This window comes from Leptidea sinapis, chromosome 3, assembly GCF_905404315.1.
Source record: "Leptidea sinapis chromosome 3, ilLepSina1.1, whole genome shotgun sequence".
Taxonomy (NCBI): domain Eukaryota; kingdom Metazoa; phylum Arthropoda; class Insecta; order Lepidoptera; family Pieridae; genus Leptidea; species Leptidea sinapis.
This window is the reverse complement of record NC_066267.1, coordinates 6133779-6149532: the sequence shown is the minus strand read 5'-3', so window position 1 is coordinate 6149532 and position 15754 is coordinate 6133779. Positions and strand designations below refer to the sequence as shown.

The 15754-nt window shown below is 36.4% G+C and overlaps 1 protein-coding gene across 2 annotated transcripts in view; it reads left to right on the top strand.

The window, feature by feature from the left end:
• The first annotated feature begins 2026 nt into the window (after positions 1-2026).
• LOC126979378 (FERM, ARHGEF and pleckstrin domain-containing protein 1) overlaps positions 2027-15754 on the top strand; it is a 120649-nt gene continuing 106921 nt past the window's right edge. For both annotated transcript variants that reach the window (XM_050828633.1, XM_050828632.1), the window contains exons 1-3: positions 2027-2313; positions 3033-3196; positions 4846-4997. In XM_050828633.1, the coding sequence (XP_050684590.1) occupies positions 3121-3196; positions 4846-4997 (228 nt within the window). In that variant the 5' untranslated portion in view covers positions 2027-2313; positions 3033-3120. The remainder of the gene's footprint in view (positions 2314-3032; positions 3197-4845; positions 4998-15754) is intronic.

Sequence of the window (15754 nt, the reverse complement as noted above, 5' to 3'; positions counted from 1 at the left end):
GCAACCAACTGGCGCCAATTCGCTTTATTTATCTCGTGTACGGGAAAGCTGAAAAATATTAGCTTTAACATGTTTGCGGTCTAAACATGTATTGCTTATCACTACGTAACGATACTTCCGTGATAAACGTGTAAATAGCAATAGGATGAATTTATTACGTTCTTGTAAGCCGTTCACATTACACAAAATACAATATTGATAACCATTGTTTACAAGCCCTTTAAAAAAAATTAACAAATAAACAACCGACTTCAATAACACTATTCCAAAACAATAGATATAATATGCGCTATAAAGCATAAGTAATAATTGCGTATTTTTATATATATGATTTAATTAATAAATCTAATTATAGCAACTATTATTGTTATTTTTTGATCGGTGTCCTCCCGCCGCGGCCCCGCTCTCGCTTCTCGCCTCCTAACGTCGTTACTATGTATGTAGTTACAAACCTACCTTGGCTGACACCGACTCAAAAAATAACAATAATCGTTACTAGAATCAGATTATATAAAAATACGCAATTATTTTTATACTTTTTAGTGTATATCTATTGTTTTGGAAAAGTATTTTTGAAGTAGGTTGTTGTTTTGTTATTTTATTTCTATTTTTAGATTTTTTGTGAATTTGAATTATACTACCTAATAATTTGTCTAAATTTGTGTAGATTTACTAAATTTTGCTATGCAGCAATTAACGTAAGCGCATTGCAATATTATAACAGACTGTTTGAAATTCTGCCACAGATCGCACCCTTATTGGAAGTCGTTAAGGAGTTCCATTTATCATCATATTTTACTACGACAATTACTTGACCATAATGACGTTACCGTAGGTGACTCAGTTATCCGGATAGCATAAAAATGATTCAGCCTAGTATCGTTGATCCAAAGAATTGAAGAGTTCCGTTACTTTATCATGGATCTCAGAAGCTAACCAAACTATCATCAAAGTACCTTAAGTAAATAAAAAACGGAATTATAGAAATCGGGCGATATTGAGTTATTCGTAAATTTTTGACTTTTATGGTTTTCTCGTGGTTGCCATTGTCAGATCTGGACCAAACACCAGTATTCATATAAAAAAAGAATTATCAAAATCGGTTCACCCAGTCGAAACTTCTGAGGTAACAAACATAAAAAAAACATACCGATGAATTGAGAACCTCCTCCTTTTTTTGAAGTCGGTTAAAAAGAGCGACTCTATTGTTTCCATTTCTGTCTATGCCCTTTCATATGTCCCTTTCTGACAAGCGGGTCTTGTCTGGGGACTTGTCAATAATTGTACCATATTTAATGAAAATATATACGTTTTATAAAATTTCTTACGTCTTTTGCATATCAATCTTATGTAAATAAAATAATCTTATCGATGATAAGTCACAGCATCTATTTTTTCAGTCGTTAATGTATTATTTAAGCACTTTTTATAGCACACTTAGGCTTGTTGATTGAGACACAGTTGACACACGACTAAGGAAAAAGGTGTGCTCAGATGGTCAGACAGATGTCAGACTGCTAATGATATGTCCATATGTATAGAACGTCATTGAGGTTATCAACTAAATCAAAGTAGATCCTGTAGATGAAGCCACAAATTGAGAGTTGAACAAAGCATACAAGTTTTTATCAAGATACCTCGAACTACTACTCTCCTCGAACGGTTGGCTAAGTAGGTAAGAGCACTCGCATGGAGCGCGAGAGGTCGTAGGTTTGAGTCCCACATCATTCATAAAAATCTATTTTTTACAAATGCGAAAATATATTCCACTATATTTTTTTAACCGCACAATCTATGAATAAAATATTGATTTCGCCACATATTTCAACTGTCGATAGCAATTTTACGGCTCCTACATCGCATCCCTAAGCCCGGCAGCCATATTTTGTTACTAATTCAAAAAAATCTGAGTAACACCAAATCTATTAGATTGAATAATCATTACTTTCTTATGACATCTTGGCTTAAAGATCTAGATACCAGGCCATAGTCACCAAAAATAAATTATGACAGTTGTGTAAATAAATATGGCGGTATATATTTTGTGTCATTGTGAAATCTGAAATGAAATTTATAGATTTTTCGCTAAATAAGTTACAGTGATAAGTTAAAAAGTAAATTTTTTTGTGCATACTTATTCCGAAATAGAATATCATAGACATTTACTATGCATCATTACATGACATAAGATCAATGGCTCTTCAGCGATACTTGACAATCATGAATTCGGGACAATTCAGGATTTAAGTTGGAACTTAGGATTCCGTTATCACTTATCAAGCCGCCTCGCAAGTCGCAGGACGAGTGATAAAAGTAAGCTTAAAGTGTTATTTTATTAATTAACTTAGTGTTGTGTGGTTCGCTAAAAAGGTTTCGAATGTGTACTTAAAGTACTTATAGTCGCGTTTCTTTGCGGTAGGGTTACCCTAATTGAATTTGCAGAGTGTATTGTTGAAGGTTGTAACTTGTAGGTATGGTGTCGTCTCTCTCACTAAGTAGACGGGCACACCTCCATTTGACCTATTTCCAGTTCTAATAATGCAACTGCTATTTGTGTGTCAGGGTGCGATATAGGCCGTCGTATTTACACTTCGTTTACTACAGCAAATGTAATAATCAGCATTTGTGTGCACATTCAATGCTAAAATGATTAGATTTGAATATTATGAATAGTGATTTTAAATTGATTGTATTTAAAACTAATTGTAGACAATAATTTATTAATGATGGGTAGATATACCTTTTAGATGTTTTATTATGATTTAAATCCATTTATTAAGAGTATAATTATATTTAATTAGAAACTTACAGGATTATCTGGAAGCCCCCAAGAATTGCTTTGAAACTTCTTTCAAAATTCTTAGGTCTCTGACCTTTGCTGCATACTTAGTATGTAACTGCAGTATTAGAATTAGCATGATCACATTTTAATCTCTAGGAGTGTAACATTAAATATAACAATTGAGTGAAATACAAGTTCCAACTCCCTTTTATTTGACAATATTATAATTAGAGATATATTTTTGTTATAGGTATATTGGATAAGTGAATGTGATAGTGTAGTTTAGTGATAATGGAAACGGCAATAGTTTTTGAGTGGAAGTGGGACCAGCACATGATATGATGGAGTCAGAGCTCCCCCCTGGCAGTTGTAACTCTACCGGACATCTATCTACCATTGGATGGAATGTTCAAGGTAATTTGAATTTAAATATTCCAACAAACTGAAAAAATAATGAAATATATCTATTGGCTTTAGATTGATTTCTTCCAGGTTCTCAATAATAATCTATATATATATATAAATGAATTGCTGTTCGTTAGTCTCGCTAAAACTCGAGAACAACTGGACCGATTTGGCTAATTTTGGTCTTGAATTATTTGTGGAAGTCCAGAGAAGGTTAAAAAGGTGAATAAATAGGAAAATGCTGTTAAATTAAATAAAAACAACAAATTTGTTTTTCCTTTGATGTGTCCATACATAATTTCTATGAGAGAATTTATTGACGCACCGTTTGACAGTTCTGCTGTGAAACAATTTCATTGTGACAACAGGGTGCATATTTTACGACGTAATTTTTGCTGTTATGATATATTATTGACAAATTCATATAAAAACATTTTTTTTTATTTATTATATACAGAACAACATCTGTTGGGTCAGCTAGTCTATAATTTATATATATATATATATATATATATATATGATGTTGTGTCTGTATGACATCATCCCTTAGGAGTGTTAAATTAAATGTATACTTTATTTCCTCCTATCCTATTCCAAAGTGGCTGCCTATGTGGAGAAATAATGTCAGTGCCCAAAAGATAGTCCAAGTAACATTCAGCCTGAGGAGGGAAGACTTGTTTGTTGGCAACATAATATGTATGGCATGAAAAGTCATTTTCTGCCCCTCGCTTTTATTCCCCGAGTCTAACAATGTGTTGAGCTAATTGTGTGTGGTGTGACACAAAAGAAACAATATCTGGCCTTAAACCTGGTGCACTTTAATATTTAAATGTGATATGTTTGTTTAGTGTTATATGTACCATTGACATGAATGAAATTCCATGAAACTAGGCATGATGCTTGAAGTTGGTAATATAGATCCATTTTTTCATATAACTCCAGATTAGCAAGTTGTAACTTACTTGAACCTATGAGGAACTTTCATTGTAAGTGGTAGTGCCAAATAGTGTCCTAAACTGACATATTAACCAAAATAAACACTACGCAAAATAGCCGCTGCAGCAACTGTGTTTTATCCAGTGTGGCCAACTGGATGCCTTACCGCCGTCAAATGTCCAACAATGGTAACCCAGAGACTGACCGACCCCTTGACTACGTCCAAATGGCTACAGTTCAGTTACAGAGATTGCGATTCTTGGCAATTTAGCTGACACTCTACTGATCATGCGAGGGGATATGTCAGGAGGGTCCTTTGGGGTCGTCGGACCTGCTTGATCCTGAATACGCTACTCGGGCGTCCGAGAATTACTCTCTGACTCTTACAGAGCCATCTGGGATAAATATACCAATAAGGCTGGTGGTGCTAGGCCGCTATTTTACGCAATTTTTCTGTGCGATTATGGTACTTAATCCAGACGAGCTTGGCCCGTTCGTGCTATCGTCATTGGACGGCAGCGTTACCTGAGAATCCCCAATTAATTTTACGACCACCGGGTTGTACAGGTCAGAAGTACAACAGTCCTAGCGGGAATCTTCACTTTGGCGATTTCTAGATTTTACAGCATATTAAGTAAACTTTTCATTTAGTTATACTGGACATTATCGTCTTTGGTAGAGGTTGTGTTGGTATCATTGTTATAATCAAATCCACTGTCCAGGTCGCATGCACCACTCGGCGAGCACGCCAGCGGGGGTGGACGGGGCCGGTGGCGGAGCTCGCACTCCGCCCGCCACGCCCAAGAAGGGCGGCAAGATGCTGGCCGTTCGGGTCCACATGCTGGACGACTCCATCTCCATGTTCCAGATACAGGTGAGCTGTGACACCGTACCAGCAACACCAGTGGGAGGCTTGTTTGGGTACCACAATACTGTGCTAGCGGGCGCCGTGGCTAGTGGAATTACAAGGCAAGGCGTGACGAGCGCTCTGAATTTTTGGGTTTTTCAATAATCTTGAGCGGCGTTGCATTGTAATGGGCAGGGCGTATCAATTACCATCAGCTGAAGGTCCTGCTCGTCTCTATATTTCACGGGCCTGATTCTGTTGTTTATACTCTGTATGGTGTCTAGTTTGGTAGCTTACGGACACCACGCTGGCGCGACTGGTTGCGCGTAGTAGCGTATGGTTCCGTACCTCAAAAGGAAAAAACAGAACCCTTATAGGATCACTTTGTCCTTCCGTCCGTCCGTCTGTGTAGAGATCCTGTACCTCGGGAACGCGTAAAGATATCAGGTGGATTGTTAACCTAAGAAAAAGATATGGCCGTTTATGGCGCAAAGAACGTATAATTCAACACTCTCAAGGGAATTAAAATTAAGTTACTTTCGGTTGACCTAAAACTAAACAATTTGGCAAGTATCTTATACTACAAGTTTAGGGAAAAGTCGGAAAACTATACATTCTTAATGAAATCGTAAAAACGGGGTCGTTATGGAACGGAACGGAAATGGAACGGCGGCGGTCGAAATTTTGAATTGAGTTAACCGTCTCGTGCCAGAATTTGGCGAGACAACATCTCCTGAGGATGCCTCGTGGCGAAACACGTGTCGAATTGATTGAAAACAAATCTTAACGGAATTTACACGCAAGAAGGCTTACTACATTTGAATAACGCCAACTTCAAAATAAATTGAGTCCACCGTGTCATATGTAAGGGCTCCATTGGCAAAATTTTAAACAGACTTTTAATTGTTTTATGATGTTTCGTTTCCGATTTATAACGAAGGGTGTACCTAATAATATGTACGGAATCTTAGATTGCAATGGGTTCCATCGCATATTGGTTTAAGGGGCAATGAGGAGGCGGACAGACTGGCTAAGCAAGCAACACGGAAGGGTAAAAAGATGTATATTAAACCGGATTTTACTGAATTCTTACCAAAATATAAAAGGAAATGTCAGGATTTATGGGGAGAGTACTTTGATCGTAGATCTTTAGAAAAAGGAATTTGGTATAGAACTTTGCAGTCTCAGCCTTCTCATATACCGTGGTTTTTAATGTAAAGATTAAAAGGAGGTTGATTGTTATTGCTCACAGACTGAGATCCGGACACATGCCTTTGAATAAGTTTAAATTTTTGATGAAAATTGCGGAGTCACCTCTATGTGAGTTATGTGGAACAATTGAGGATGTTGAGCACTTTTTAAAGGAATGTGTCCGATTTCAGTCTAGTAGAGACAAAATTGTAGGACTTATGGGTTTGAACAGATTTGATACGGCATGTTTGTACATACGAGGGGCGGTCAAAAAGTTCGCGGAATGGCGGGGTTGGCGGGGGTGAGGTCGCTCCTCCAGGTAGCCGCTACTTGAGTAACTCATAATTACTATATATGCCAATTTCTAGCCTAATTGGGTCATTAGCTTTCGAGTTACAAACGAGTGAACAAGTAAATCGGGAACAAACTAGCCACTATGGAGAAAATTGAACATCGCGCCGTCGTAAAGTTCCTCACCAAACAAGGAAAAACGCCTCAAACTATTTTGCAAGAGATGTTAGCTGTTTACGGAGACTCTGCTCCTGGTAAAACCATGATTTACAAATGGCACGGCCTTTTCAAGCAAGGAAGGGAGTCAATTGAAGATGATCCTCGACCTGGACGGCCCATTGAGGCCACTACGCCGGAAATCATTGAAAAAGTTGAAAAACTTGTATTGGAAGACGGAAGGTTGAAGAAGAAACAACTTGCAGCATCAGTTGGAGTATCAGAAACCACAATTTTAAATATTCTTCATCAACATCTTGGCATGAGTAAAGTGTGTTCAAGGTGGGTCCCGAGAATGCTCACGCCGCTGCAAAAACGTGAGCGCGTCAACTGTTCCCGCGAGTATTTGGACCGCTGTGGAGAAGTTAGGGAAGAAATTATGGCCCGAATTGTAACCGGTGATGAAACTTGGGTTCACCACTATGAGCCTGAGTCAAAGCAGGAGTCGATGCAGTGGCACAAAAAAGGCACACCACCCCCAAAAAAATTTAAAGTGTCGCAATCGGCCGGAAAGATCATGGCGACTATTTTTTGGGATACTGAAGGTATTCTTTTGATCGATTATAAAGAACGTGGTGTTTCTATAACGGGAGAGTACTACGCTTCCCTATTGGACCGATTAAAAGAAGCTATTAAAGAAAAAAGAAGAGGAAAACTGACAAAAGGTGTACTCCTTTTGCACGACAACGCGCCCGTTCACACGAGTCATGTTGCGACGGCTGCCATTCATCGATGCGGTTTTGAACAACTACGCCATCCACCCTACAGTCCAGACCTGGCCCCTAGCGATTTTTATTTATTCCCAAAGATGAAGAAAGAGCTGCGTGGAAAAAAATTTAGAGACGATGATGAAGTCAAGTCGGCGATTTCGGCGTATTTTGACGCCCAAGACAAAACCTATTTTTTCGACGGTATTAATAAGTTATATGCCAGATCCCAAAAATGTATTCGTGTTAAGGGGGAATATATTGAAAAGGAAAAATAACATAATGTATCATTTCATCTTTTTTCCCAGTCATTCCGCGAACTTTTTGACCTCCCCTCGTATACTTGCCCGCCCTGCATCTAAGGATGCCATAAGTCTGTTTGAATCTATTTTTATTATTATTATTATTATTATTATTATTTCCTTTAAAGTTATTATATATTTTATTTTATGAAATGCTCACATAATGCCTCTATTTATTTACGGTATGTGTGGATTGATGCATCTACTATACTCAATAACTCTTGTGTTTATAAGTATTAATTTACTTTTTTTTGACTTACTCATGTAAGCCTTTCAGTTTTTGACTTTTGAGTATTTTTGTTGCGTTACTTTTTTTTTTTTATGGAATAGGAGGACAAACGAGCGTACGGGTCACCTGGTGTTAAGTGATCACCGCCGCCCACATTCTCTTGCAACACCAGAGGAATCACAAGAGCGTTGCCGGCCTTTAAGGAAGGTGTACGCGCTTTTTTTGAAGGTACCCATGTCGTATCGTCCCCGAAACACCGCACAAGGAAGCTCATTCCACAGCTTTGTAGTACAAGGGAGAAAGCTTCTTGAAAACCGCACTGTGGAGGACCGCCACACATCCAGATGGTGGGGATAATATCCTAACTTGTGGCGTGTCGTGCGATGGTGAAATTGTTACTTTGCATATATTGTAATTGAAATGATTTGTAAACCAACTAAAATGTAAATCTTGACTTAAAAGAGTGGCAATGAGTTTCTTGCTACTTCTTCTCATTAGCTCAACCCTTTACGAAGTAGCGGTAAATTCAATAAGAAACAATATTTATATATTTTTTTTGACATTCATAAGTGTCATTTTTGTGACCTACATGAATAAAGTGTTTTTGAATTTTAATTTGAATTAAGTCTTATTGTTTCAACACTATAGATATAATTTGATTTTGGTTTTATTAACTTTTTTTTTTTAGTTTGTTAAGTTAAGAATATTGTTTTTCTTTTGTCTTTTTAATGTACTTAGATTATAGTGGGGCTGACATGTACATACGTATAAAAGCCCCTAAATCAATAAAGAAAAAAAAAGTACGGAATCTTCGGTGGGTGACTCCGATTCGCATTTGTTCGGTTTTTGTTTTTGAATTGAAAACTTCTTTAGCGGCGTTGAGCACTTTTCTTGGGATGGGTAAAAAATTTTAAACTCGCGTCAGGACACGTGACCTGATCGAAAATTCGTAAGACAGTCGTTGAAATTATGGATGAATTTTTGTACTATGTACTTTTTTTTTATGGAATAGGAGGACAAACGAGCGTACCTGTTGTTAAGTGATCACCGCCGCCCACAATCTCTTGCAACACCAGAGGAATCACAGGAGCGTTGCCGGCCTTTAAGGAAGGTGTACGCGCTTTTTTTGAAGGTACCCATGTCGTAACGTCCCGGAAACACCGCACAAAGAAGCTCATTCCACAGCTTTGTAGTACGTGGAAGAAAGCCTCCTTGAAAACCGCACTTTTATGATGATAAATAAAGCAAATCGTGCGAAATTATTCCCTTACCATTCCAAAACATTAAAAAAATGCACAACGCTAATGTTTAAGTTTTTACTTCTGCTGGCACTCCCGGAGTCCAACCCGTTATTTTAATTTTATCTTTATGATTACCTCCATAAGGATTACTTTAGAGCTACTAAACCCTAATGTAATGTTTATGTAACCAAAGTTGTGGGCATTAGCACGCACAAAAATTACGGACTATAAAAAGCTTTTTGTAAAACAATCTTGGTAAACGTAACTTTCTCAGTGAACGAGATCGCTATTAATTATAAAGGTCGGCTGTCAACGGATGATTTATTTTTCGCTTTTGTACTGGTTCTATTTAACAATTCATATTTTAATTTAGCTCCTATGCGGTAGTAACTAATGAATTATTTATGTAACGTTCGCAAATTATCGAGTCATGCAAATTGATCGATATTCTTCGAAATGAACTAAGTAATGTTGGTTTAAAAACTGATTTTTTGTATTATCTCTTGAAATTTACAATTACTTAAGAATAATATGGCGATTGCGCTAAAACATACTATATCAAGATTGGCAAACATTTGTTCTTCTTAAATTTAATTACTTGTGACGCAGTTGAATATTTAAATATCTTGTTCGAATCATAAATACTAATGGCAATTAATAACCTATTTATATATGTATTTAAATAAAATCAAAAGTTTGTGTTAGGAGAAAGATAAACGACAGAGATAGTAGTATTAGAAATGACAGCAAAAAGAATTCTAAAGGAATCAGATTTTGAGAAAATAAATGCCTTTTAAATTTACCATGTGGTAGGGGTTATACCATTAATGCGAAACTGATCACTCACAATAAAGTGAACCCAATGCACAGACCGGTGATGAATTATAAAAAAAGGAAGACTTAAAATACATTTATTTGATTTTTAATATTTTTGTGCCGTCACCTAATGTAGAAGTTTGTTATAAAAATTGTATATATATATATATGTTTCTATTTTTTATTTACGTATTCTTTTGATTTCTTATATATTTATCTATATTTAAGTATAGTATATATTATTATGTGTGTGTATATTTTTGACACTTTTCTTACCCTTTTAATTTATTATTTTTCTCTATGATTGTATTACAAATGGTTGCCTGGAACAGATCACTATATAATGATAAGGCCGTCATTTGCACCATATATTTATTATTACTAGCTGACTCGACAGACGTTGTTCTGTACATAATAAACAAAATATTGTTTTTATGAATTCTCAAAAATATTTCATAACATCAAGAATTATTTCGTAAAATATGTTGTTATAATGAAATTGTTTCACGGCAGAACTTTCAAGCCGTGCGTCAATAAATTTTCTCATAGAAAATATGTCCATACAAAACAAATATTGAAAATAAAAATAATTATGGGTCCCAAATCGAAATTAAAACTATCCTATCTCTCAAGTTGGACTAAACTGCACTCCATGAAGTAATCCCCATTAAAATCCGTTCATTAGTTTAGGAGTCCATCACTGACAAACAACGTGTCACGTAATTTATATGTATTAAGATTATGTGTATTAGTATTTAAGTTATGTTAATGTGGTGTCAAAAAGGTGTGATAATTTAATAAATAAATTTGTATCGAAATACATAGATTCATCTACATTCCACATAGATTGATCAGGGCCACTATATTGCCGTCGTTCGTCCACCTAAAGTACCTTCAGGCATTCCACAAAGTGAGGTTCCCCGCATTGCAGCGTCGTACATTACTGAAATTGTCGTGTCTCCGGACTTGTGTGTTTCGAGGTCGATACACCAATTTGAGACAACACTCAGGTGATGTGTGGGCTCTGTGCGATCCTACTTGAATGAAGGGTTTAACATGGATCGATTATACTTTACGATAACATATTTCTAGTTGAGTATTATCGTTATTTAGGGCTGTTATCGTTAAAAGGACATTTACCAGAGTGTTGTTGTTTACTAGGCATCTTTGCACAGGATGCCGGCTAGATTATGGGTCCACAACGGCATATTTTTCTGCCGTGAAGCAATAATGTGTAAGCATTATTTTGTTTCGTCTCAAGAGCGCCGTAGTAGTGTAATTACTGGGCAAATGAGACTGAACATATTCATAAGTCTCAAGGTGACTAGCGCAATTGTAGTGCCGCTCAGGATTTTTGTGTTGTTTCAAGAATACTGAGCGGAACTGCATTGTTAATTACCATCAGCTGAACGTCCTGCTCGTTTCGTTCACCTTATTGTCATACAAAAATATAATATTAACTTAGCAAAGACAGCAATATAAGGCCGTTAAGATGATTCGTATAGTATGCCAAGAGAATTTGGATGGCGGTTATCACTTAACATCAGCTGATTCCTGAAGTACGCTTACGCTTGTTTTACTTTCTAATCCGTATATATTTTTTTGGTTCCGCTTGACAATCTCTATAGTAATTTGAATATGAGAAGTTCAGGGCAGCCCTACTTCACTATATTGAAGCGACTTTAATACAGTTCAGGGCAGCCCTACTTCACTGTATTGAAGCGACTTGAATACAGTTCAGGGCAGCCCTACTTCACTGTATTGAAGCGACTTGAATACAGTTCAGGGCAGCCCTACTTCACTGTATTGAAGCGACTTTAATACAGTTCAGGGCAGCCCTACTTCACTGTATTGAAGCGACTTTAATACAGTTCAGGACAGCCCTACTTCACTGTATTGAAGCGGTTTAAATACAGTTCAGGGCAGCCCTACTTCACTGTATTGAAGCGACTTTAATACAGTTCAGGGCAGCCCTACTTCACTGTATTGAAGCGACTTTAATACAGTTCAGGGCAGCCCTACTTCACTGTGACCAATGTGATCTATGTGATAGCCACTTAAATAAAACACTTTTAAAGCATTAAAATGCGTATAATTGTAAATGTCTTAAATTAGATTTTTGCGTATAAGAAACATTTTTGTTTTTATGTAAGGTAACCCGACGGTTAGGTAAGGTCTTGAAAAGACCATTCCCGATCTCGTATTTACGGGGACTGCAGATTGTTTTAATCCTTTAAAAGTGTTTCATTGAAACGTGTAACACTCGCGTTAATCAAAGAAAATACTATGATAGCTACTATTCATTACAAGTCACTGCTAAGAAATATTCCAAATGGTTGAATATTTTGTCTTCCCAAAGAGACGCTTCGTTTACGCATTAAAAGACCATATTCAGAAAGAATGTGAAACAGGAGTTTCATCTGCACAATTACAGAATCTACACGCTGTGAAATCTCTGAAGCCTAGGAGCGATAGTTGTTCATTTAGTATTCAGTGGTCTATTAGGGTACTGGTTAGGATGCGTAAGTTTTCCCTGCTTAACCCTAACCTAACTGTAGCACCATTTGCAGCGTTTTTGTTGTGCCGTAACCGGTTGGATGGGTGGAATGGATTTAAACCTATGGTTTACTACTAATCTTGCATACATGAGGTACTGTCACGATATGGTGATTATATGTAACAGTCTCCCATGACGAGACTTTAAATGCAGTCCGGGCCTGCTTTGCCTTGTAGGTGGTGTCAGGTTCTGGTCGAAAAATTTTAATATTCATCTATACACCTAGCTAGCCATACGACTAACTGTGTGTGCACTTTTGGTCCGACCCCGGGGCTTTATTGTCACCACACCTATTCTTGCCGCAGAATAGCGGTACTTTATAAAAAAATCTCGTCGACTTAACTGGCGAGCGGTAATCTTATTAAGGCATCTTAGGCAACAGCCTGCGTAGTTATTGCTTCTTGAAAGCAATTCGTAGTGATGGCACGTCGCATACTAGAATTTATCTAGCTTTATGTATTCTCAAAGCCATGTGTCGCAGTAGAATAATATACCACGCTGACCCCAGCAATAAGTGGGTAAGATTAATTTGTGACTTGAATCAATATTTGTCATTTGATATGAATATAAGTAATACTTTTAATCACGTTTTTATTCGCTTGGTCGGATTAATATGAAACTTTCCACACTTGTCAAGGACCGATGGCAGTGCAGTAATTTGAATAATCTAATGGTAGAGGATAATTCTTTACCAGGATCTTAAGGATTATAGAGTTTTTTAAAATATCCGATAATCGGTAGAGTATTTTTCTGTTGGTAGAGGCCAGAACCTTGGTGGCAGATAAATAATAAGAGCTATCTATTTTTACAAAATTGATTCCTTCAAAATTATTTTTTCTTCAATTTACCGCTTCGCAAGTAAATGGAGAATATGAGAAGGCATAAACAGCGAAAGAATATTCCCAGTATTTTTTTGCGCTATTTAAAAATAATTTTACAACATATATTGTTATAAAATAATCATAACCTATAGCCTGAGGCAGTCAGATCGTTTGGATAATCAAAAAATGATCACTTACTATAAGGCATAGTTGGGATAAATCGTGATGACTTTCTGTCAAAAACAAAAAGTCATCAGAACAAGAAGTCTTTGTTCTACCGATGTAAACGAAAAGCGGAAAAATTCCTGTGTCTCTTTATACACTATTTCTATGTCTAGCTTTCACGTCCACATCTTTAATAACGGTAACCTCTATAATTATTGTATATTGACAAAATATAATGGATATTGTATTCTAGTGATTATATTGAAGTGACTGTATTGTAGCTTGTGATGATTTGTGACTTGATTGTTTTGACATGTTAGCGTTATAGGACTTCAATTTACTTTTATATAATAACTAGCTGACCCAGCAAACGTTGTATTGCCGATATTAAAATCGCGATACAAAAGTAACTGTTGATCGGAGATGGGTGAAAGTTTGAAGTTGTATGTATTTTTAAATGCTGACTCATAATCAAACAAATTTAAAAAAAAAATTGGCGTGGACCACCCTTAACATTTAGGGGGATGAAAAAAAGATGTTGTCCGATTCTCAACCTACCCAATATGCACTCAAAATTTCATGAGAATCGGTCAAGTCGTTTCGAAGGAGTTTAACTACATACACCGCGACGTGAGAATTTTATATAATAGAAGAACTAAATTGTTTAAACATATATGTGCATGATGTGTTCACCTGTAATTGTAGGAACACGATTTTTGAACTTTACGTTACAATCTTATGAATTGACATGTGTGTATTGGTGGACCTTGAATAAATAAATAAATGTTGTCTTGATGTGCTCCCGATATTTCGGTACTATTGCAAAAATCATCGCTTATTGATGGGTATGAGTGGATGAGATTTGAAAATTACTCTTAACTTTCACATTTGTCTTCCTTCTTTCTCTATAATGAAAACCTACTATAAAAGACACGCACGTTATCAAGAAATTCTTAATTATGAATAATAATTGAAAGCCTAGCTACAGGCTCCAGTATTTTTTGGAAAACTTATATTTATTTCATGAGAGACATAAAACTTTGGTATGGAAAGCATGCAAAGTTATTTATATTATTTTTATAATTTTGATCGTAAGACTTCCAAATAACATAAAAGTTAACATTGAGAAAAAGAAGCGTCGATATTGGTCGTTTGTGTAACGGACTTCACTCCTCTACGGCCGTTCCCAATATACTATCTACAGATAGAGATAAATTACTACCTTCTACTGTCAATAATTAGCTGTCAATAATCTGAAGCTGTCCCAATATAACCGATAAGTATTTCTTATCGCCTTATATTGGGACGCGTGAATTGCAATTTCCATACAAACTTTATATCGCTGGTAAGCTATACTTCGTCCCATTAACAGACAGCGTGCACGGATAAAGTGAGTTACCGTCGATAAGTTTATTGGGACAGAAAAGTCAACGATAGTTACGATTTTTATCTCAAGTAAGAGATAGACTGAATATTGGGAACGGCCGCTACTGGTGAACGATAGGATATCGCGGACGTGTCAATTTACTGCCACAATGGTCAAATCGAGAGGCCTAAGTGTACAAATAGCCCAACAAATCCGAACTATCATTGATTGTTCTTGTAAAACTTCAATGTAAAACATACATGTTAAGATCCGTATAATAGCTTTAAGTGTTCCAAAAGAACAAAATAAAAGCTCGATAACGAAAGAGGACAGGAGAGTAATAGATCCATCTGTACTGGCTTATCTGCTTTGGCTTACGTCCAAGAAAATATCACTACGGACAACGGAGGCTTTAATGGACAATTTTTCCTTATACCTACTGTGTACTTTGCGTTTGGATATCTGTCGTATATCATTTTGAATGGTTATGTTGAATCATTAGGCGTTCGTTGTACATATATTGTTATTGTAAGAGCCGAATTGGGACGTGGGTAAAATGTTCTATATCTATACTAATATTATAAAGCTGCAGTGTTTGTTTGTTTGTTTGTTTGTTTGTTTGTTTGTTTGAACGCGCTAATCTCTGGTACTACTGGTCCGATTTGAATGATTCTTTCAGTGTTGGGTAGTCCATTTATCGAGGAAGGCTATAGGCTATGTTTTTTTTCAAAATTAGGGATCCGTAATAAAATTGCTATTTTATAACACAAGGTGTAAAATCGAAAACCTATTTTTGCGTGCGTTGCAAAAACTATTGACAATAGAACAAAATGATGCACAGGCTATAATATAGGCAATATTTTATTACTTATAAAACTATCG